At 35.9% G+C, this 21,574-nt stretch overlaps 3 protein-coding genes across 3 annotated transcripts; 1 reads left to right on the plus strand and 2 right to left on the minus strand.

The window, feature by feature from the left end:
* Positions 1 to 17: 17 nt before the first annotated feature.
* On the minus strand, positions 18 to 3,468 carry LOC112557968 (phosphatidylinositol-glycan biosynthesis class X protein-like). Its single transcript, XM_025228145.1, has 5 exons — positions 3,310 to 3,468; positions 2,948 to 3,095; positions 2,369 to 2,600; positions 1,784 to 1,860; positions 18 to 955 (listed from the first exon to the last, which is right to left on the minus strand). Exons 1-5 carry the CDS (start codon positions 3,423 to 3,425, stop codon positions 797 to 799), a joined length of 732 nt encoding a protein of 243 aa, XP_025083930.1. The 5' UTR covers positions 3,426 to 3,468; the 3' UTR covers positions 18 to 796.
* On the plus strand, positions 3,400 to 7,380 carry LOC112557985 (autophagy protein 12-like). The gene is made up of 5 exons (XM_025228165.1): positions 3,400 to 3,522; positions 5,057 to 5,251; positions 5,657 to 5,793; positions 6,249 to 6,311; positions 6,630 to 7,380. Exons 2-5 carry the CDS (start codon positions 5,092 to 5,094, stop codon positions 6,687 to 6,689), a joined length of 420 nt encoding a protein of 139 aa, XP_025083950.1. The 5' UTR covers positions 3,400 to 3,522; positions 5,057 to 5,091; the 3' UTR covers positions 6,690 to 7,380.
* A 796-nt stretch (positions 7,381 to 8,176) lies between these two features.
* Positions 8,177 to 21,519, minus strand: LOC112557760 (cilia- and flagella-associated protein 52-like). Its single transcript, XM_025227790.1, has 14 exons — positions 21,382 to 21,519; positions 18,442 to 18,698; positions 17,048 to 17,250; positions 16,409 to 16,545; positions 15,866 to 15,994; positions 15,504 to 15,606; positions 13,978 to 14,261; positions 13,120 to 13,195; positions 12,202 to 12,314; positions 11,879 to 12,027; positions 10,660 to 10,829; positions 10,272 to 10,444; positions 9,788 to 10,022; positions 8,177 to 9,160 (listed from the first exon to the last, which is right to left on the minus strand). Exons 2-14 carry the CDS (start codon positions 18,497 to 18,499, stop codon positions 9,014 to 9,016), a joined length of 1,977 nt encoding a protein of 658 aa, XP_025083575.1. The 5' UTR covers positions 18,500 to 18,698; positions 21,382 to 21,519; the 3' UTR covers positions 8,177 to 9,013.
* Between the last annotated feature and the right edge of the window lie 55 nt (positions 21,520 to 21,574).

A 21,574-nucleotide genomic window follows, 5' to 3' on the forward strand; every position in this document is an offset into this window, starting at 1 on the left:
ATATATACACACACAAAGCCATGTAGAAATTGTGTATTTTGAACTGTTGCCCAACCCCTTTCCTCCGCAAAAGCAATAATACATACCTGAAATTAGCACTTTTTCCTGGTAAAGACTTTTTTCCTCATAATAACTTGGTACAAAATTATAGCATTTGTTTCCTACAGTGGACAACAGAGTTCTCACCGAAAATTAAAATTAAGCTTATCATGTTTTTTCTTTTAAAATAAAAGGATGAAGCAACTCACATAGTTTGGAGTGTGTATTTTCAGTCTATCTCTGGTTCAATGTACACCAAGGATTTAAAATACACAAATATCATCATCCCTAGCCTGTTATTGCTCAGCAATTGCTTGAGGCAGCTGTCACATGAAGATCCGGATGGCCGACAGCTGGTGACAATTATTTAGCAACAAACCACTCATAAGACCATGCCTCCATGTAAGGCTCGTAGAGGACCTCAAGCATCAGCTTTTCCAACCCACCCACTACAAAAAAAGTCTACAAGTTGCATTCTGCTCATCAGTTTACAGCTCCTATTCATCATTATAACTTCTTCGCAAAAATATACAGTAAAGCACCAATGAGATGAAAACCACATTTGGAAATTATTTGTTTCAGCACTGTGATGTGTATTGCGCATTCTGCCATTACTTTGATGAAAATATTCACAACGGTAGAATATTCTCACAGCTTATAATCAATGAACAAGAAAAAAACACCAGCAGCCAATGAAAATACATTCATTTTAAATACTTCTTTTCCTGAGGACAACAATAATGTCTGCTGTGGTTTCCTAAGATTCTTTAGCCTTTATTTTCCAATTGTCAAAGAACGCTATAATATACAAAAGAAAAGAGCAACCTAGTATTATAACTACACTGGTTCCAAAGACAACAACTCGAGTGTCATACACATAACCAACTGGGACTTGAAACTCCACAAAATGAGAATCCTGTAACAGAAACATTTAACGGGTTACTATAGTCCCTAAAATGGTGAAGCAGCAGCTATTTACGGACCAGCTGCTTTGGTTTAGTGGCTGGCTCGAAGAAAAATACAAATGTCACACACACACACACACACACCTCTAACTGATTATCATAGTATATTGTGACTACTGTTAATTCTCCCTGTGAATTTCTGTAAGAAAGACTGCCATTCCAGGCAACAGCACACAGGAGCAATAACCAATAATTTAAGTCTTTCTAATCTTGCTATTCAAACTCCAGCTGTTCAGTTTTCTGCTGCAACATGGAATTTCTGACATTGTAACCTGCTATTTAAACTACAAGGTTCTGCTTCAACAAACCAGCCTGAAATTTGATCAGCAAAATCTAATTTGGCTGGGTAAGGTCACATACACAGAAGTCTGCATAGCAGATATCCTTTTAAACTACACCTGATATATTTGCATACCAAATGTTTCATATGCATTGGCACAAAAGTTCATATAAAGCATGAATGGATATTCTATGACAACAATGACAATAGGATCCCTTGTAAATGCACAAGAGCAATTCTTTGAAACACAGTCCCTCATGATTAACATTCATGAGCACCATAAAGACAACAAATGGAAACAACAATGCAAAATGAAAATCTGAAACAAATGCTTAACTCCTGAGAAATGTCAACAATAATAATTTGTGAAAATTCAAGACTTCAAGAGATGTCATATCTCTAGTAAAGCAGCTTTCAGCTTTGTGTTGAGCTTGGTTTACGCGAGAAGGCAGGTACATGCAGGAGTTATGAGACAAACATGTCAGCAGTTAGTACTCACGCTTCTGTAAGTTACTTCTGCCCAGGAACAGACAGACATATTCTGGTCATCACAAGGTGCCTCTACCTTCCTTGACTCTGTAAGATATATGTACAATACATGCAAACTTTTTGTACATTTAGAGGTTAACTTAAGCAAAAAAATTATTTTTAAGCGACTGTGCTTAATTCTATTAAATGATGATTATTCCTTAAGTGACACTGTTGTTTCGAACATCAACAATTACCTGCATTTCGAAAAAGGGTTCATACCTATTTTGTATCTTGGTAGTGTAAACTTGCCCTCTTTATTAATGTGCTTTTCAAAATCGTCACACTGTCTGCAACCTTCAGAGACTATCTCCATCAAGTCACACCCCATTTTGCTTTTAACTCCAGGTCGTGTGCTTGTTGTTAAACTACTGGTAGTGGAGCCCTATATTGCCTGCATCCTTTAGCCTAGTTCTGTGTTCAGTCAATGTGTTTGTAAGGTAACAAATGGAATGAAAGAAGAGAATTATACACTCCATCAATCATTTCTCTATAAATTACTAATGTATTACACTGCAATAGAATGTGGTAGTAAGCAAAAGAAGATGCAACAAACCTTGTTTTGAACAGTTTAGTAAAACTCGTGGATGATACATAACAATTGGAACATATATTTTATCCACATCTATGCTAGGTTTATGATAGCGAGCATGTACAGGCAGAGATATGGTGACCATCACTTCAGATGAGACCAGCTTTTCTGGTGGTATGGTTGCAAAAACATACAGTTCGTGCTGACCAGACAAATATTCTGGGGCTTCAGTGTCAACAGGCATGTCAGTAAGAACCTAGAAAATACAACATGATAGGCAAAAAATTAGAATTCATGTGCATTGACACTGATGACTGCAACAGCATAATCATGATTATTTTGAAAATACTTACATATTGAACAGAAAATGTAGCAAACTAAATCTCCATCTTAGTATCATATGCAAAAATTATAACATCACTATGATTTGTTAAAAAAACAGATACACATCTGGTTACGTATAAGTGAAAAGTGCTTTGAAAAAGAAATTTAAATATTTATTAACATTATTGTGGACTTTAATAAAAATGTAACTCAACAGCAAATCGCCTGTGGCAGTATCATTAAAACACTAATGTCTTTCTAATATACGTATGACCTTACCTTAGGTCCACCCATTTTTGCGTGTGATTCGAGCTGGAATGCGTCAACATACAAACCAGATGGCAAACTTTCAATCAAAAGCACACTGCAGGCATTATTTTCTGTCTCGATATCATTTTTTTCTATAATGAGTGTTGTCTTCAGGTCCCTGGACAGATAACATTACTTTAGGTGATGATGTGACAATTTAAAAACGACGTTTACATCGATAAATACAGTTTTGTTCCTTATGCTTCTGCTAGTCTTTCTTTCAAACAACCTCTCATCTAATTACACTCAAGCATGAGCGCGAACTGTCACTTTACTCTAAAAGGGTCGTGTATTTCCCTAAATTCAAGATGTATATAAAAAGAAAATTCGACCTGTGAAAACCTTCACTCGAAAGTTTTCGTGTTAGACGCACAATAACGTCGTTACACACTGATAACTGTAGCTGAAAGAAAACTGCGAGAAGAAGCAAGTAAAAAGTTGTTGACATTTTTTGTAGGAAAGGGGAAGTAAGTCTAACCAATGGCGAAATAAAGGAACAATATTTCCGGCCTGAGTTATATCTGCAACAGTAGTAACAACAAAGGGTAGGCGTATTCATTGACTAGTCATAATTTTCAACTCTTCAGTGATAATTATAATTACCTGTTCTGTAAAATCCACCATAACTTATTGTATACCGCCATCAGCTTTTGGAGACTGTTCTTTCTTCATCAGTGAGAGTGATCGACATTGTTGTTGTTTCGATTTCACTTTATTACTTTACTCAAATTGCAAGCTCTCTCAGCATTCTGTGAAAGTAGTTAACAAGTATAACCAGCTGCACGGTCTTATCAGATGCTCCTTCAACTGTATTACATTGACAAGCAGTCAGTTGCACCTGTATATGCAGGACCTGTGGTCATACCTCAAGAACAACAGTTTCATGATGGTCCAAGGATGTCATTTGAAATGATTTAGCCCAAATTGCTGGCAGAAAATGTGAAGGGAATGGGTCCCAATTCTTATGGAAGATGATTCATAAGTTCATGGCTCATATGAATAAAATATGATTCATGGTTTCTGCTGTATTGATACTGAGAGCTACATGCCTCTTAGAACTCCCAACTGCTGTTATTGATGCCTTTATTTTATGCATTTTATACAGGAATAACATTTAATTTCCCTTTTTTAAGCTTTTTATAATTAACATCTTATTCCAGTATGCCCAGTAATTTGCATTCCTTTTATATTATTGGCTATTACAACTAAAGTTTTAATGGCTAGTTCTGATTTCCAACTTTAGGACAAATCTGACAATGAAAACTTGGAATACAAAAGCTAAATTTGTGTAGAGAACAGCTTAAATGGGAATACTTTGCTCACACATGTAATAAGAATATGGCATGGGCTGTTTTCAAGAAGCAAGATTTGGTGAAGCTTTATTGCAGTATTGTTTTGAATTGCTGCAAGGTCTTGCAGAAAGGACACCAGGCCACAGAATATAAACCTGTGCCAAAATACTCTGCAGGACCTGCGGTCTCCTGTTTTTAACATTTTGGTCCACCAAAACAAGATCAAATGGCAGATATTTAATCTCTGACATCATATTTAAAAAATCTTTTCAGGAATGGTTCACCAGCAGCTGGGTTCTTTTCATCTAGAAAGCATACATAAACTTCAGGAGTTATGAAACCCTTTAGGATGTTATGTTGTGCCCCTTGGTTGTTAATGGTTGTCATCAAAAAGGAGACCCATTGAATTAAATCTTAGAGCTGCCGATGTTTAGCACTAACATAAATCTTGTTCAGTCACCTGTTTACATTATTATTGTATTTAAAGCATGAAGAAAATGTTAGTCTGTTGGTTCTTGTATAAGCATTTAAAGTGTATTTTGAATTTAATTTATATTCAACTGGAATCCAAAATCAGTGTCAATACGTTGTAATTTAATAGCTGAAACTTTAAAGTTCAGCTCTTTTTCTCAGCAGGCTGTCTCTCTCTCTCACTCGCACTCTAACACACAACCCTTTTCCACCTCATGCAAGCTCCCTCTCTATTCATTCCCTCCTCACACTCTTGCTCTAGATTGTTGAAAAACAAAAAAATGAACAAGTGATCAAAAAACTTCTTTCTTTTCAGTTTTTATCAAGTGATTCGAGAAAAAGCATAAGGTTATGTCAACGGACAGAGCAGAAGTCTGTGCTTCTGCTGAACCTCAAGACATGGGCAAACAGGATGCTCAGAGGGAAGAAACTCACGAACCTGGCAGCCCAGGCAAAGATACGCCACCTCCAACATCTTCAGCAGTGCCTTCTTCACCTAAACTAAGCAAAGGTTTTTGCACGAACTTCCAATGCTTGAACAATTTAACAATGCACAAAATGAATCTTTTCTAGCATATCTTTTGTTCAGTTTTAATTAACAAATTTTTTGTTCTTGCCATGAAGACAAACAGTTGGCATACTGTAAAATTTTGTCCCAAAGTGCCTGTCATCTCTTCAATGCAAATAGCTTATCGAGCACAAAAAGGTCACCATGGAAGTTGCATCCTAGTGTCTCTTAGTTTAGTTTATTCCTTATAACTCCTTGAGGAGCAAAGGGCCGCCATAGTGTCTCTTGTACATTGCCAATAGCTAGACCAATGTGAGAAGTTTTACAGGTGGTCTGTTTGTTACATAGTTATTATGCATTATGTGAAGCCACATTATTGAAAGTAACAAACTATCGTTTATTTTCCAGTTGATGTCCTGTTAAAGCCAGCTGGAAATGCACCTATTTTAAAAAAGAAAAAGTGGACAGTTGATAGGCACAAAAAAATCAGTTGGATAGCTGAATTTATTAGAAAGTGTATACGAACAGAGACAGAAGACTCAGTTGTAAGTTATTTTTATAATTATTACTTATTATTTGTGTCAGAATGCACGTTATAAACAGCAGTTTATTATCATTTCATTGTTATTATCATTGCTAACAAAGCGAAAGTTTGAGACATGATAATTGGCAGGTAAACCAGTCTTTTTCTGGCCTAGTTAGTGATATGCATTCTAATAACTGAGGTCACTTTCAAAAAGATGAGTTTATAGTCGGGATATGGGGAGTGAAAGGGTGCAGTATGTGTATTTCACCTAGGGTGCACAATAGCACAGTACCAGCCCTGCATTAGTTGTTTACAACAACAGATTACAATTTAGATTTTTGTAAAAGTCCACAAACTGGACCAGGTTTTTATTTTTAGCTTGGTCAGTAATTTTCAGTTTGAGTGTCAGAAATTAAACTTCTTTTCATGCCTTAATCACTGTTGTGTTCTATCACTAAATGCTTTCATTTCCAGTTTGTATATGTCAACCAGTCCTTTTCTCCTGCACCAGACACAGACATTGGAACACTTTTTGATGTAAGTAGATTAGTAGATGCTCGTATTTTGCAAGGTGAAAGCAGTCATCAGGTAATCTCTTTCCTGTTTGCCTTCCTCTCCTGTTAATGCTATTTCAGTATTACAAGTGCCTTGAAGGGTTGTGAAATTGATAAAGTAGTTTTCTGACTTTTTTTTTAAGCAGTCTCTTTAAACGTTCAGGTGTAGTGTTGTGGGAAGTAAAATAATACACTGTTACGGGTCCTTCAGAATATTATCATTCTATACAGTACGCGTCACAAAAAAATCCACTAACATCCTCCCCCTCCCCCACTTATCTCTGTTCTGGTTTGATTTCAGTGTTTTGGAAGCGACGGCAAGCTAGTCATTTACTATTGTCGAACTCAAGCTTGGGGTTGAAGGCTTCACGCAATCACCATAGTCTTTGGTGATTTATATTGGATTTTGTCTCCAGCTTTTCAGTGACATTACAACCTGATTATCTTGATAGACTAATCACTTCACACATACATCATTCCATCATTGTATAGATGTATATGATGTAAATAATAATTATTGTGTGATGCTCATGGATAAAACTGTCCACATAAAAGACCTGATGCTCCCTTCGGGTTACTGTTGTGTCAAGCCCTGCTTGCTTATTTCATAGTGTATGTGATTATAAATAAAGTGTTTTACCATGGGAGACTGAAAAAAAGCATGTAAAATTAAGTTTGTGTATGTCACAATATACTAACCTAACAGTGAAATAAAATGCTAACAAAGATTAATCATAGATTATTACTAAAGCTCTTAAAGGCATCAAAGTATTAACCTATTAGCTGAATACAGCTGGAAGAAAAACCTGTTTTTACTTGGCTTAGAACATTATGCACATTTTAAAAATTTATTATTGTTTGGAGCTGACATAAACAGACAGCATCTCATGGTTCCAGCTTCAACATTTTTTTTTAACAAACAGTACCTGTGGTGTTTTTTGTTTTTGTTTTTGTTTTTGTTTTTTTTTTATGCAAAGTCTGGCTAGATTGTGCTACAAGTACTACTTGTAAAAGTTTCCTGTAATGTGGCTGATAAACATGAATCCATGATACTTCAGTGTTGCCTGATGTTTGTAAAGTTGTTTGTTGGCTCACCCAAAAAAGGGTAGAATAGTTTTCATTTCCCAATACCAATGGTTTTGCAAAAATATTATAATGAACTAAGCAATGATGATAACACACCTCAAATCTGGAAATAGCAAACTAAAGAGGTATGCTTTATAATATTGACTTCTCAACAATAATAATAATTGAATTTGTAGAACACATTTCCCCATGTGGAGGCAAGCTTAGTGCACTGGGCACAAAAAATTATTAACAAATTGATAGTTAACCAAACAACATTAAATACAAGCAATAGTAAACAGATGATACTTCGGTTATCATGAATGAAGTGCAAGGTGGACAAACAGAGGAATTAAGGAGTACATATAAGAGTTCATTGTAGTATGAAAGGTTTTTCTTAAAGAAGTGGACTTGAAGGCTCTGAACATTGATAAAGTTAAACAAGAAATGGGCAGAGAAATTGAGACAGTGAGGCCAAGAAAGAAGAAGCATCTGCCAAATTTCTCCCGTCTGATGTATGGTATTGAGAGGTCAACATAAGCAGATCGAAAAGACTGACTTGGCTGGTAAGGTGTCAGTACCTCAGACAGGTACACAAGGGTGACAACGTGAAGACGGCAGCATATCATAGCTATCTTGTAACCTTCATTAGATTTCAAAGTTATTTTTGTTTAATCAAGCTGCAAAAACTTGCAGACACCTAAATAAGCACTTGCCTATTTATATCACTGAAACCTGCTTTATAACTTACCACCTGGTCAGAAAGTAAAGATTTATAGTAAAAAGATTCAAATATAATTTAATATCTGAGGCAGACCAGTACAGGTATCTCAAGCAGATCAGATTTATTAACCTTAACCAAGAAAAAGAATAGGTGGTTGAATATTGTCATTTTGAAAATAAATATAATGTGACCACATATTTCTACCAACAAAATTCATTCAAAGCATGTATTTTGGTATGCTTAGTAACTTGAAGTGAAATACTGCTACGTTGACATGAGTTTCACAATCATGAGTTACAAGTTCATCAAGCTACAACATAAATGGTTACCGATGTGTAAAATACAAAAAAAATCTTCGAATGACAAATAGCGTGGCAAAAATATGATAACATGGTGGTACAATGTCGACGTGAATGAAACCTGCACTTGAGAATCTGATATATTACAAACTTCTGTAGGACAAATGACACCAGAAAACATAATATTCCAAAACAATATTGAGAAATAATTGAGGACATAAAAGGTTGCAGATTCACCCAAAAGTTTATGCCTCTAATTGGTCAATTATTCATGCTACAGTACATCGTCACCTGTGAAACAAGCTAAAAAGTGCCTGGCTTTTTTTCATGACAAGTGTGCGTGTTTTTTCCTGTTTGTCCAAATATACTGAAGTTTTCTTTCACTTCACTTTTTTTTTAATGGACACTGTATTAAACTAAACATTATATGTGCATCATGTAATGGCTGAAGTCTGTTGTCACCATCAATGTACACATTTTCTTTTCATTCACATTCTTTCATATTTACATATGGATTGTTCATCCTCAACCTGACGACCATATTTCTATCTTTAAGTTGTGTTAAGATGAAAATGACCTGATATGATTGTTTCTCAGTCAGTATGGGTATCTCCAGACATGTATAGCCCCATCTGTTCCACAACTGACAATATACTTCAAGGTAGGACAGATGCGAACCTTCGTGATGGCTTCACTATGTCCAACACCAACATGTGTGGTGGTTCCTTCTTCATACGTTGCCACCTGTAGGTTTGTTAACAAGAATCAATTACTAGTTAATATTTCATGTTGCTAATATATATCACGTGTCAACGATTGGTAATATAATAATAAGAGGAAAAATGAGTTGTCAAAAATGTTGGAAAGAATATTGCATATGTTAGCTGTTTTATGAGAATACTTCCAAATGTTGCAAAGAGGCAAAGTTGAAATGTACAATATAAAAGACTGTAAAATTTAAATGACTAACAAACTAAGCATAGATGTGATTGACCACAAGCACCCAAATGCTACAGTATTAATCGTAGCTTTCATAAATATTTACAATATACATTCATAATTCTTTGTATGTGCTCACATCATCTACTACTTTTATATTTTAAATTTATTCTTCCTGGCCTTCAGATATTGCTTTAAAATTCTATAAATAATTTCACATAAAACCAGTAGCATATGAAAAAAGCTGAGAAGAATGCATCCTTTAATAATAATACTTTTAATGGCAAAGAATTCTGCATCCTTGTATAAGGAATCATTACATAATATGAGAAAACTACTTTCATTTCATGCATGAAAACAGCTAAACTATCTCCTAACATTTTGTGAACACCTTACTATATGAGATCATGTAAAAGGTTTTAAATGCAGCACCTTAAGAAGCTTCTGCTCGCCACCAGTGACATAAATGGTGCCATCACAACTGATATCCATGGCATTGATTGCACCTTTCGATCCCTCTAGTTCCCGCAACAGTATGCCATCAGTTTTATCCCAGAATGCCACTTTGCGGTCAGTGCCACTTGTGAGTATATGGATGCCTTTGGCACCATAGCAAACACATTTAAATAAAGTGTTTGCCAGGAAGATCTGCTTTCTGGAGCAAGTACTGCAGACAGCAAATCCAATAACATTCAGATGCCATATAAACACATGAATCAAGATTACTTAGTAAACTTGCTAACATGAAAGCAAAATTAGTAACAATAAACAAAATGCTGAATAGTCATAATTAATGATTGGTACCTCAGAATTATAATAAAACAGGTCTGCATCTGTGCACAGGCACATACAGCCCTAGACAGAGCAGAATCTCCGAAAATTGACAAGTATTAACAACATTCACAAATGCACTCACTTAAGGTCCCACACAATAGTAGATCCATCTGTACTTGCAGTTACACACTCTTTGTCTTCAGGGTGAACCTGAATGGCTGTAACAGATCCCTTATGTTCTTTCATGTTTTCCACCAGGTCTGCTCTTGCTGCAATGCCTGTCTCTAGGTCTGTGCTTAGTTTCCATACACGTACCTGATGGATGACAGACAAGTCTGCTATGATTCTTTATGACTATGACCAAATGATCAAAAAGATTAACGTGCAGTGCAATGACCACACAGAAAATAAGAAACATTTTTACATTAACAGAAAAAAAACGTAAAATATTTTACAAGTAAAGGTAGATTCTCATTTTGAATCATGCACTAACAAAAAATTTTATTACTTCTATATTTCATTTCACCAACCTGCCCCTCTCCTCCACCAGTGATGAGCTTGGTGCCACAGTTTGTGACAGCAATGGCTGTTACTCCTTTATTATGAGCATCTCGAATCACAAACTTTTCCACCATTTCCAACTGTTTAGTTTTTGGATTCTTTCCAAAGCCTAAAACACGTACTCTTCCATCATTCCAGGCTGTATGCAGAAAAAAAATAATTTGTGTTAGAATTGTTTAGAAAATTGGTTATTAAAAGACTACCAAAGAAATAAAAAATTTATTTACACTAATGTTTGAAGATAAAGAAATAAAACCAATCAAAAGCATGAAAAGTGGCAAAGCAGCAGGCCCGGATGGCATACCCCCCAGAAGCATTAAAGGCAGACCCAGAAAAAATAGCAACAATTTTATATCCCCTCCTACACAAGATCTGGGAACAAGAGCTAGTACCAACAGATTGGAAACTAGGCCACCTGGTCAAGTTGCCAAAGAAAGGAGACCTCTCTCAGTGCAACAACTGGCGGGGAATCATGCTGCTGTCCATCCCAAGTAAAGTCCTATCAAGGGTAATTCTAGAGAGACTGAAGAAGGTACGAGACAAGAGACTGAGACCAGAACAAGCAGGGTTTCGCCAGGATAGGTCATGCACTGACCACATTGCCACCATCATTGAGCAGTCTATCAAGTGGCAGTCCTCCCTCCATATAACTTTTGTGGATTTGAGAGGGCATTTGACAGCGTAGACAGGAACCTCATCTGGAGACTGATGATCCACTATGGCATTCCACCTAAGCTCATAAACATTATTCAGGGGTTGTACGAAGACTCGTCCTGCCAGGTTATTCACAATGGCAAACTCACTAAACCTTTGGTAATGAAGACTGGTGTAAGAGAGAGTTGCATATTATCACCAACAATCTTCATCATGGTCATAGTGTGGATTATGCGCAAGACAACAACACCGGTGTCCACTGGACCTTCACCAAACAGCTAGAGGACCTGGACTTTGTAGAAATTAATATGTCTCAGGTTAAACGAACATCCAAGTGTCATTTTGGGTAAGTCTTGAAGCACTGATAACTAGTCCAAAGATCCAAATTTTCAATGACATCCCATACAGATTGAAGGGTTACAATAATTATATTATGGATGCATTATCATATACTGAAGTATCCCATCTACTATTCCCACCTGGATATAACCTTGGAAATCACCGTGTTGCTATCGGCAACACAAGTAGTCTTACCTGTGAAAATCAGTTTGCCACTTTTGTCAATGCACAAGGCATTGCAGGTCATGTTTGCTACAGTATAGCGCCTCAGCTCTGTGCCCGTTGTCAGGTGCCACACCCTTATTTCTTCTTCCTGACATGTTACCACAACTTCAGAGAACCCACTGAAAATAAGACAGGGGAAATTTTACATACAAGACACACAACAAAAGTTCATTACTTAACACTTAAAATTGCTTTTTTAAAAGTACTGCTATGGGTATACAGATACTCAAGTACATTTATCAATATTTTTGGCTTCTTTTGGGATCAAGACTGCTGTCAAGTCTTGAACTGACTTTGGAAAAGCAATGTCGTTGACTTGACTCCAGTGACAAGTCTTTATCAGCTCAGCCTTCAGTTCAGCAAAATTGAATCTGTAGACCTGAGAGTTCTCTGTTCCAACAAAGAACTGCAAGAAATTAAAAATAAAATGATATGAATGCAGTGAATCATAAGAAAAGCTTGTTGATTAATGAGGTGTTAACTGAGTAAAAAAATATATTAAAAAATTGCTGTTTACTTCATTGTAGGTCTGTTAATTCATGAAATGTTTATATTCACTTATTTTGTAGCTTGGGCACCAATTTATTGTTTTGAATTGTTGGCGGTGTCTTTTCCAATAACTTTCTCTCATCCAGAGTAAATATGATGGAGATTGCGAAGTGAATTCTGAATTTTTCTAGACTTAACAAATAAACAGGATAGATATTATATAGCATAGAACTGTTTAATAAAAATAATTTCCGTTTATTTCAAAATAAAACAATTAATGAAACTAAACTTTGCAATAATCAACTTTCTCTGCTATTCTTTTGTTTCCAAATTAACATATTTCCTAAAGGAACATCACTTAATAAATTTGACTTTTGGTAGCTCAATTGCTGTATTATTATTTTTTATTTCTTTTCGTTGTTTTAAACATAACTTGTATGCCTCACCCTCTGACCCAAAAATGCAAGCACAATGACAAACATCTTTGGGATTTGTCACTATTCCAGTCAGGTAGGTAACTTGATTAGTAAAATTTTACCCCAGGGTAAATTGCCAGCATCCATGAATACAAGTCCTGAAAACTATTTTATCCTAACCCTATTTTATCCTAACCCTAATAAAAGTCCTAAGACATTACAACACCTGAACCATCTTTAGAAAATAAAAAAAACACATTTATTTATATTTGATGTTATTGAAAAAATAGAATGTACAATGCATACCATGTGGCCCTTGCCTCTTTTTGCAATAGAGTTTATGGCACTCTTTTGCCCAGACTTTTTTTCGTCTTGCCATGGCCTTCAATGTGAAACAAAAGAAGTTGAGAACTTATAATAATTTCATCTATGAACATAAAAAGGTGAAATCTATTTCATATCGATGAAAAAAAATTTCTTAATTTTTTTTTTGTTTTGATCTCTGTTCATTAATTTATCGGTGTCAGGATCTTGTGAATCTTAAATGCAAGAACTATGACAATGGAGCCCTATAGACTGTTAAGCCTTCATTACAGGAACAACATTTTGGGGGGATAACAGGCTCCAGTTGATTGTTTTACAGTCAATTGTCACTGTGAATTGCTTGAGCAGACTGCACATAGAGTGAACTAGCTGTTTATGTGGATAATGCACAACAAATACAAAATATTATAATACATATCATGCAACTAATCCTATTAATTAAAATATAAATATAAACTTGGAACATTCTAAATTTCTTAAAGATCACATGAGGAAGTAACTCAAAAGGCAGGTTAAAACAGAAAAATATGCCTGCAAATGGATGTGCTCACTTACAATTTCTACACACTGATATCAGAGAGTGCTCATGAGCATTGTAAACAGCGTATTTTGTGTGTAGAATAATCCACTCAGAGTGTATTACCCAAACAGTAATTCAGTGACAAGTATAAATTCAAGTATGGATGCTTTATAAGCCTTTACAAACATTGCACTGATGTTTATAATTAGCATGAGCTTTCTTTGCATGCATCCTGCATCAGTTAGGTACCAACTTGATTTACTAAAGAAGTAGTGTTATAAACAAAAAATAAAAAGAAATTTAAGATAAATAATACGAACTGCAAACCAGCTTTGTGTTTGAGCGTAGCTACAATTTTGTCTTTCTTGTCACGAGAAATCTTGATTTCATAACGACCCAGCAATCCATCCCCTGTACCAAGCAAGAATTCCAGTGTGTGACAGTCCTGTGCAGCAATAAATGACAAAGCAGATACACCAAGGCTGAACCTCTCCTTATGTGGCACCAAAAATTGAAGGAAGCATGACTTCATGTTGATCCCAAGAATGTCTCCTGAGGTGGTTCCACAAAAAACGTATCCTGGTTCAAATAAATGATCCACCACCTGTGAAAGGGAACAACATGAATGTAAAATGTTATGGCAGGAAACTTCACTGATGAGCACTAACTTAAGCGATTTTTCTGTTTATACTAAATTTGACAGTAATGTACGTCATATCCAGATGTCTTGGCATTGTCATATTCCAGTCCATAGTATCGGTCTGCTAATACACTTACTAATTAATTTAAATAGACAGGGGAATGTAACAGATATACATATCATGCTTGAGCGACATTCTACTGTGTCTCCATTAAAAACTCTTTGTCATACCTCTGTTACCATTTAAATGATTTACTAAAGCTGTTAAACATGTAACAAAATTCAAAATTTCAAGCAAAAGTTTAATTTAGTACATTAACAACAACAATACATTTCAAGACCATACCACAGATATGTATATCTAGATATACTTTGGTTCCCATTGTAAATGGTATTTTTTATAGATACATATATTGGCAAAGCATATCTATTCTATAAGTTTAAGTATCTTATTTCCACCTGTTGATATTATATCATTTATAAGTATGCATTTTGAAAAAGAAATAAATTGTATGAGACTCCCTGGCAGCACACAGTATCAGTGTGAAAAAGGCTATGTAATTGTCCTTGTTTGAAGTGTTGACTGACAAGTGGGAGGGGGTTAACTGAAAACTGACATGGGTCAGAAATGACACAGAAAGTCAACCCTGTCCAACAATTATGTGGCAACCAGTTGTATACACAAATCTCAGGTGTTACTCAGAAACCTTAATTTTGTTCTTTTACAACTTCTTTCTTATGTCACCTAAAACTCCAATGTATTGTGCTAGTTGTGTATAACTTAGTTTAAGGTAGTGTAGATAATATGATGCACAAAATCTACGCATCAGTTGGGAAATAATTAAAAATGAGGTCATCTGTATTTAGCAACAGTTCAAAAATATTTCATACAATTGCACTTTCAACAGCTGATATTTTCAGGACCTTTGCCAGATGCACTTGGTCAGCTATGCCATAGCATAAAGCAAAAGCAACTGGCTTGCACACCAAGCTGACATCAGCTCCTATACTTTGGCTGCAGCTCTTCTGAAGAGGTGAGCCATGGTGTTTTAACTAAATTTCTAAACAATTGCCTTTTTGTCATTTTGAGTATGAGGCATTGATAGTGCTATGAATGGAGTAATTAAAGCATAATATGCTTTTGTGTTCTGTTTGGTCTTTAATGAAGTAAATTTATTTGAATGATGAATTAGGTGTAAGACTTACTTCAATGCAGATCACTTCTCGCTTGATTCCTCCACCCAGCTGAACATCTGTTGGTCTGATCTTCCTGTTTGGTGCATCCAACTGCCAAACTCGCAAAGTGTCACTAAGTCAAAGGACACACTATTTTAACTGATGGATCACACCATCTAAGATTACCACTATGCCATTGTAATTATCTTCACTACAACTAATGCTTCCTCTTCCATCATTAGAGTAAAAACAGAAATATTGATGAATGGTAATTTGATAACATGTGAAACAAACACTCATGTACAAGAAACTGAATACATGGCATACACACACAAATAGAGAATTTTTTAGACTCAGCAAAGATTTGTAACAAGGGACATCCAGAAACTTACTTTCCAGCTGTGACAAAGACATCATTCAGAGCTCTGGAGGATGCTAGGCAGTGTGTAATTCCAGCACTATCCACCTGAGCTGAAGATCCACACAGGGCCTCTTTTTTTGCTAAATTCCATATTATAACCCTGCAACATTATTTCAATTCCTCTATAACATTTGTACAATAGACCTATTTGAAGACCTTACAAACACCTCTTTCCTATAAGCAAGCTGATATTTTCAACGAGATTAAACATTTGATATAATATGGAGAACAATGAAGCTGTTTACAAAAACCTGAACTATTTTCAATATCGTAAAATTTGTCATCTTGCCTTTGTGTTCTATGGTTGTGAAAAAAATATCTAGCTAAATAAGAAGATTAACAAATGAAATGCCATGCAATTAATATTACATATGACAATATTTACACTTTATAACTTTAAAATGCTTTGCCATGCTAGCTCTATAATGTTCCTCTTAAACATAAAAATAATGCATGTGTGCTATTAGTTTTGATGACTTCTGAAAGTAGAAAATGAATAGAATCTGCTACCTACGAGCCATCATCTCGACCACCAAGTGAGATCAAGTACTTGCTGTCTAGAGTAAAGGCTAGAGCTTCTATCTTCACTTTGTGGAGAGAAAGCTCACAGATTGGCTTTTTAGTCTCATAGTCCCACAGCACAATGGCTGCCTGAAATGTGATCACTAAAGTAATTACATATTTAGCTGTGAATGCTTTAAAAAAGATCTAAACATTCTCAAAGTGAAAAGATATTTCAGCATATAATAAATAAAGCATTAAATTTATTTGCTTTATCACAAACCTTACAATGTCTGTGTATTGTAAAAATAATATTATAGCTTCTTTATAACATGCCCGTCCTTCCCAGCGGAAGCTCAATGTATAATGGGATAAGTACGTGTAAGATGAAGTAAACAGGGAAAGCAAAAGCAAAAGCAAAAAGTGGATATACCCACAAAACAAGCAGCATATCGAGTAGCCGGTTTGGAGAAGAAGAGCATTTAGCAGAACAAAATTTATAAGAGAAAATATCAGGAAAAAATTGCTTTTAATCAAGATATAATTGCAGAAAACAAAGAATCACTTTCAAATTGGAATACTTAAGGCCCTTTAAGCTTTGACCTTTGGGCAGAAGAGTTAACAATAAGTACCTCGTAGAAGATATGCTTACCTTAAAGCCCATATAAGTAACCTGACCACTAGCAATGTAGTTGCCTGTGTTGTCTATGGCAAGGCAGGTTACTACATCTGAGTGAGCAGCTAGAACATTTTCTGGCTTTCCTGTGCTTACATCTTCAATGATGATATTGCAACCCAAAGGATACAGTAAGTGCTTGTTGTCTCTGTGCATCTGCAAGCCACATTTCACTGTGCCTGTGTCAGAATAACAGAAAGTAGTAATGACACATAATTAATTAACTAAATCTGCTAAATTTCCATATCCTGATGTGTGTCAATTACCATATGCAGTATACTATTTCATTTGCTGATTAAAAAGAAGACTCTGAAGGAAATATGTTAGTTTATGTTATTTTACTTCTTTATACCAGATGTTTAATGCATAGTACTCAAATCATGTTAATTGTGTTTTTGTAAATTATTACAGATACACATACAGCTCCTGCAGTTGTGAAAACTCATGCTAACTAGCCTAACTATAACGAAATAAAATAGTGTTGGTGTTTGCATTGTTGTCAGTTTTCTTTGGTGCTTTAATTTTAGTGCAGTACGTGTATTGAGATGTGACTTGTGGTGGCAATGAATTCCTTTAGCAATATTATGTTACTCATCTCAGCTCTTGCTATTTGGTTCCTCTTTGTGTTTACTGTATTTGATTTTATTCTTTGTTTAGTATGGTTGTTTATTCTTTTATAGTTCATATATCATTTGTTTGTTTTCAGTCCCTCGTATGCTTTCCATGTTTCGCTCTTGTTCTTAAAGGCTAATTATAGCGTTTAAGAACAAGAACGAAACATGGACAGCGAGCATGCTCCTTAGAAGTGAGGGTATATGCGCTTTACAGACTTTGCATTCATCATCATCATCATCATCCTCATCATTCAAGATTGTTATATATAATGCCAGTCTGACTGCTAGCTGTGCAGCAGATCGAGAAGTTTGAGAGCAGGTACAGTAAGAAAAAGCGCAGTATACTATAGATCCTGACCACTTTTCACCATTTTCAGTTCAAGAGTGTTAATAAAAAAATATGCTGGTTACATGTTTTTTTTTCAACGTCATACTAAAGTTGTAATCAAATATTTTTAAGCATGGCCTACAATTAAAGCAGCAGTCATACGACGGTCTGATCTGACATTTTTATCAACTATATAACTGTCAGTCTAAATTATAATGTTGTCAATTCAATTCAATTCAATATTTTATTAACGAGGGGTAAAATAAGCAGCTGAGCGCTTTTTTTCCATTTAGCCCTCGCCCTTTTTTCAGGGAACGAAATTAACTAAATAAATGAATTAATTAAGCATTAGAAAAAATTGAATAAACATAAAGAAGGGTGGATATTTACAAGGTGTTGGTTAAGAATATATATTTACAGTCACGTACCATTAAAACCAATGATGCGAATAAGCTCAAGGGAATCACATCCTTTTTCTTCTTCCATTTTGGCCACTCTGTATTATGCGTTACCAGCAAAACTTCTCGCTGCTGCGGACGAGCTACCTAATGATACACGAGTAACGAGCTACAGGAGTGTTGCAGTTGTTAGTGGCAACCAACATGGCGACGAAAAGCTGCCCTCTGTTGGTTGTTGGGGACGCTACTCTAACCTCCTGCGTCCAGGAAACCATAAAGGCGTCTTACTAAAAGAAACGAACAAAAATTCCCATGAAAAGCAAGAGACCATTTTTGATTGGAGCTGATCCCAGTACCCTAAGCACAAAATCAACGACAATTTTTTTAATATTCCGAGAGTCTTTTCAAATAAGTTTTTTTTTATTATTATTATTTCAGCTTGCCTTTAACAATTTATATATTGACGGGTAATAATAATCATGGGAACATAACGCGCAGCATAACGACCAAGATACATCGCACTCTCTGCGCAGATGAATAATGATAAATGAAAGATAACAGCCAGTGGACAGTGAGGTACGTATAGGCACACTCAACAACATAAAGATGAGGTACAAGAGTAGAACTTAGAGCAATGGGTGAAGGTATGAAAGGAATGTAGATACCATATAAACAGTGTATAAGATGGAGTCATCGCACATGCAGTCCCTCTGTGGGTTTGGGAGGACACATATCGAGAACATGGAAAAATATATTGCACACTCGGGAAATACATTCCATTGAGTCAAATATATAAGCGCATGAGACGCCAATTTAACTCGATCTATATACTCGCCTCAATCAACCTGTGTACAGTGTTGACTACAAAGTCGCGCCCAATTAAGTATACATGCACGTCAACGACCTGACCACTTTCTAGGTTCGTCGATGTTTAAAGGCTTAATTCTCTCTAAATGAATATGTCAGAATCGTCAGATTATTAGGCTTTAGTGTCTTTTATTAGCATAATGCATGCATTCTACTTTAAAAATCAAAACTCGATCACCCTTGGTGATCAGTCAAGAAGTGGTGAAACGTGCTCACTGACACGAAATCATATCTTCAAGATGGCGTGCAATATTTGGACAACAATCTATATGATGTTCTGGTTGTCTCTTAGTACAGGCTGCACATCTATCCCTATAATCTTGATCGCTGAGTATTTGCCTGTATAACTATATAAAACGCGCATTTCCCCAAATCGGCTGAGCTCACCATATATACGCTTGAGCAAAAGATCGAGCGCAGTACCAGAAACAATAGTACAGTCTGCAAACTACAAATGTCTTGGGGGTGGGTGAAAGAGTGAAGTTGGAGAGAAAGAAGATGAAAAAAGCATCTAGCGAGGATTTCACGAACCTTTACCTTTAAAGGTATTTAATATAGTCATAATATTATATTAATTGTTGAAGGTCTGTATATAATATGGCAAATGCATTTAACCTGAAAAAAAAACGATCAAAAACTGTTATTTAAATGTGTTCTACTAGATGCCACCTATAGAAAATAAATGCGCTAGATCCTGAGTCGTCGTAATTATTGTAGTCTAACATGCATCTGTAAGTGCTCGTGCATGTGTTTGCGTCTGAACTGTCCTCTCATGTGTGCCCGTGTCGCAGTCGAGTATCTGTCGATCGATCATTATACACTTAACCCTTAATTCAGAGGCGATGCACGTGGGGCCGGGTACACAGATCTTCATTTGCTAAATAGCTAGCGTATAATAATACTAACATAAATAATCTTTATAAAAAGTTCAACAAACTGCATGGTTGCTCTAGAAGTATTCCTGCAGTGAGCCAACTGTAACAAACGTGCATCATGCAGCACCTGATACCCCGATTCATGTGACTCAAGAGCGTGTGTGCATCGATCAGTGCTTATATATGTTGTATCATGCAATAATTTGTACGAATGCCATCTTGCATTCGTCAATATTCAGCTTAATTTGGGATCTGTACATGGAAAATAAGATCTTAACTTTTCCGTAATTAAGCTCAATTGTACTTCACTTAAGCCCCGCATGTTTAATGTATGCTTCGGAAACAGACATTTAAATTCAAATAGAGTCAGGAAAATGGATTTTGGCATTTTATGACTTCGTCCGGCACGTTATCGACATTGGTCCACATAATAAAAAATGTGTATAAGTATAATAGCGTATCGATGGATATGAATAAAGAATCGTCTGATCCCACGATTGACTTGTCTGGGTCAGCATGCCATGCACCTACATTACCCATGGTCAGGAAAAGGAAAATTGTTAAGCACGACACAGCAGGCACTCAAGTCTGACCTCGGTCTGTGAGACGTTGAAAACATCCATCTCGATCGCATAATCCAGGTGTTTGTTTATTGAGCATTGAACGAAGTGTATGAATGGTTACATGCAGTTCTCATCCACAGAGAACGAGATGATAAGTACACAATTACAGATTCATGAGGACTCCACTATTTAAGTGGAGTCATTACAATCGAATATCAATATGTGCACGCATGACATTTTGTTTTTCTTGACACAATTAAGTGCACATGCAAGCACTCCCAGCCAATTTTACATAGCCGGCACGGTACGTGTTCACAAGTATGAAAAGTTATACTGTATAGCAGAATGCATGTATACTATATGTAAAAACTATATATTAAAAGCTCTGTATCTATAGTGCATCATTTTGCGCACATACACAGAATGAATGATGAACTGTTCTCAGCGGTCGTCTCTTAGTTTTAAAAAAGCCAACAGAAAACGGGGAAATTACAGAAATTTGTTATCGTGACCTTGAACATGGCCTTGCAGTTGCAGCTTCAAAACAGGATTTATTGACCTACAAACTAAATGTGTCAGCTGCACTTGTCTGCAAGTCGCATTACTTTCGATTTGTTTTATTTCCTGAAGTTTTCGTGTGCCTGAAAGTATAAAACTGTACATACTCAGCGACACTCGAATGTCAGGAAAAGCTGCAGTTGGCTTTGATAAATCCATTGATAAAAATGGCTTGTAATCATTTGCTTAAAATTATCCGAGGCCTCTAATGCTATCCTTGTTTTATCGACGGAGACGGATTATCATCCGCGAAAGATCTTTAGATCGAAACACTGCCAGACATAAAATAAGTATCTGGAA

This window comes from Pomacea canaliculata, linkage group LG1 (genome assembly GCF_003073045.1).
Source record: "Pomacea canaliculata isolate SZHN2017 linkage group LG1, ASM307304v1, whole genome shotgun sequence".
Lineage (NCBI taxonomy): Eukaryota > Metazoa > Mollusca > Gastropoda > Architaenioglossa > Ampullariidae > Pomacea > Pomacea canaliculata.

Bases quoted from the DNA above. Each gene is read 5' to 3' on its own strand.
- LOC112557968 (XM_025228145.1), bottom strand. From the start codon at position 3,425: ATGTCAACAACTTTTTACTTGCTTCTTCTCGCAGTTTTCTTTCAGCTA. The intron at 2,601-2,947 runs GTAAGGTCATAC...TGTATTTTCTAG, and splicing joins CAAAAATGGGTGGACCTAAG to GTTCTTACTGACATGCCTGT. The intron at 1,861-2,368 runs GTTTGTTGCATC...TATATCTTACAG, and splicing joins ACTAAACTGTTCAAAACAAG to AGTCAAGGAAGGTAGAGGCA.
- LOC112557985 (XM_025228165.1), top strand. From the start codon at position 5,092: ATGTCAACGGACAGAGCAGAAGTCTGTGCTTCTGCTGAACCTCAAGAC. The intron at 5,794-6,248 runs GTAAGTTATTTT...TTTCATTTCCAG, and splicing joins CAGAGACAGAAGACTCAGTT to TTTGTATATGTCAACCAGTC. The intron at 6,312-6,629 runs GTAAGTAGATTA...GTTTGATTTCAG, and splicing joins ACATTGGAACACTTTTTGAT to TGTTTTGGAAGCGACGGCAA.
- LOC112557760 (XM_025227790.1), bottom strand. From the start codon at position 18,499: ATGGAAGAAGAAAAAGGATGTGATTCCCTTGAGCTTATTCGCATCATT. The intron at 17,251-18,441 runs GTACGTGACTGT...ATTCTGACACAG, and splicing joins TCGCATCATTGGTTTTAATG to GCACAGTGAAATGTGGCTTG. The intron at 15,607-15,865 runs GTAAGTTTCTGG...CCTTTGACTTAG, and splicing joins GTCTTTGTCACAGCTGGAAA to TGACACTTTGCGAGTTTGGC.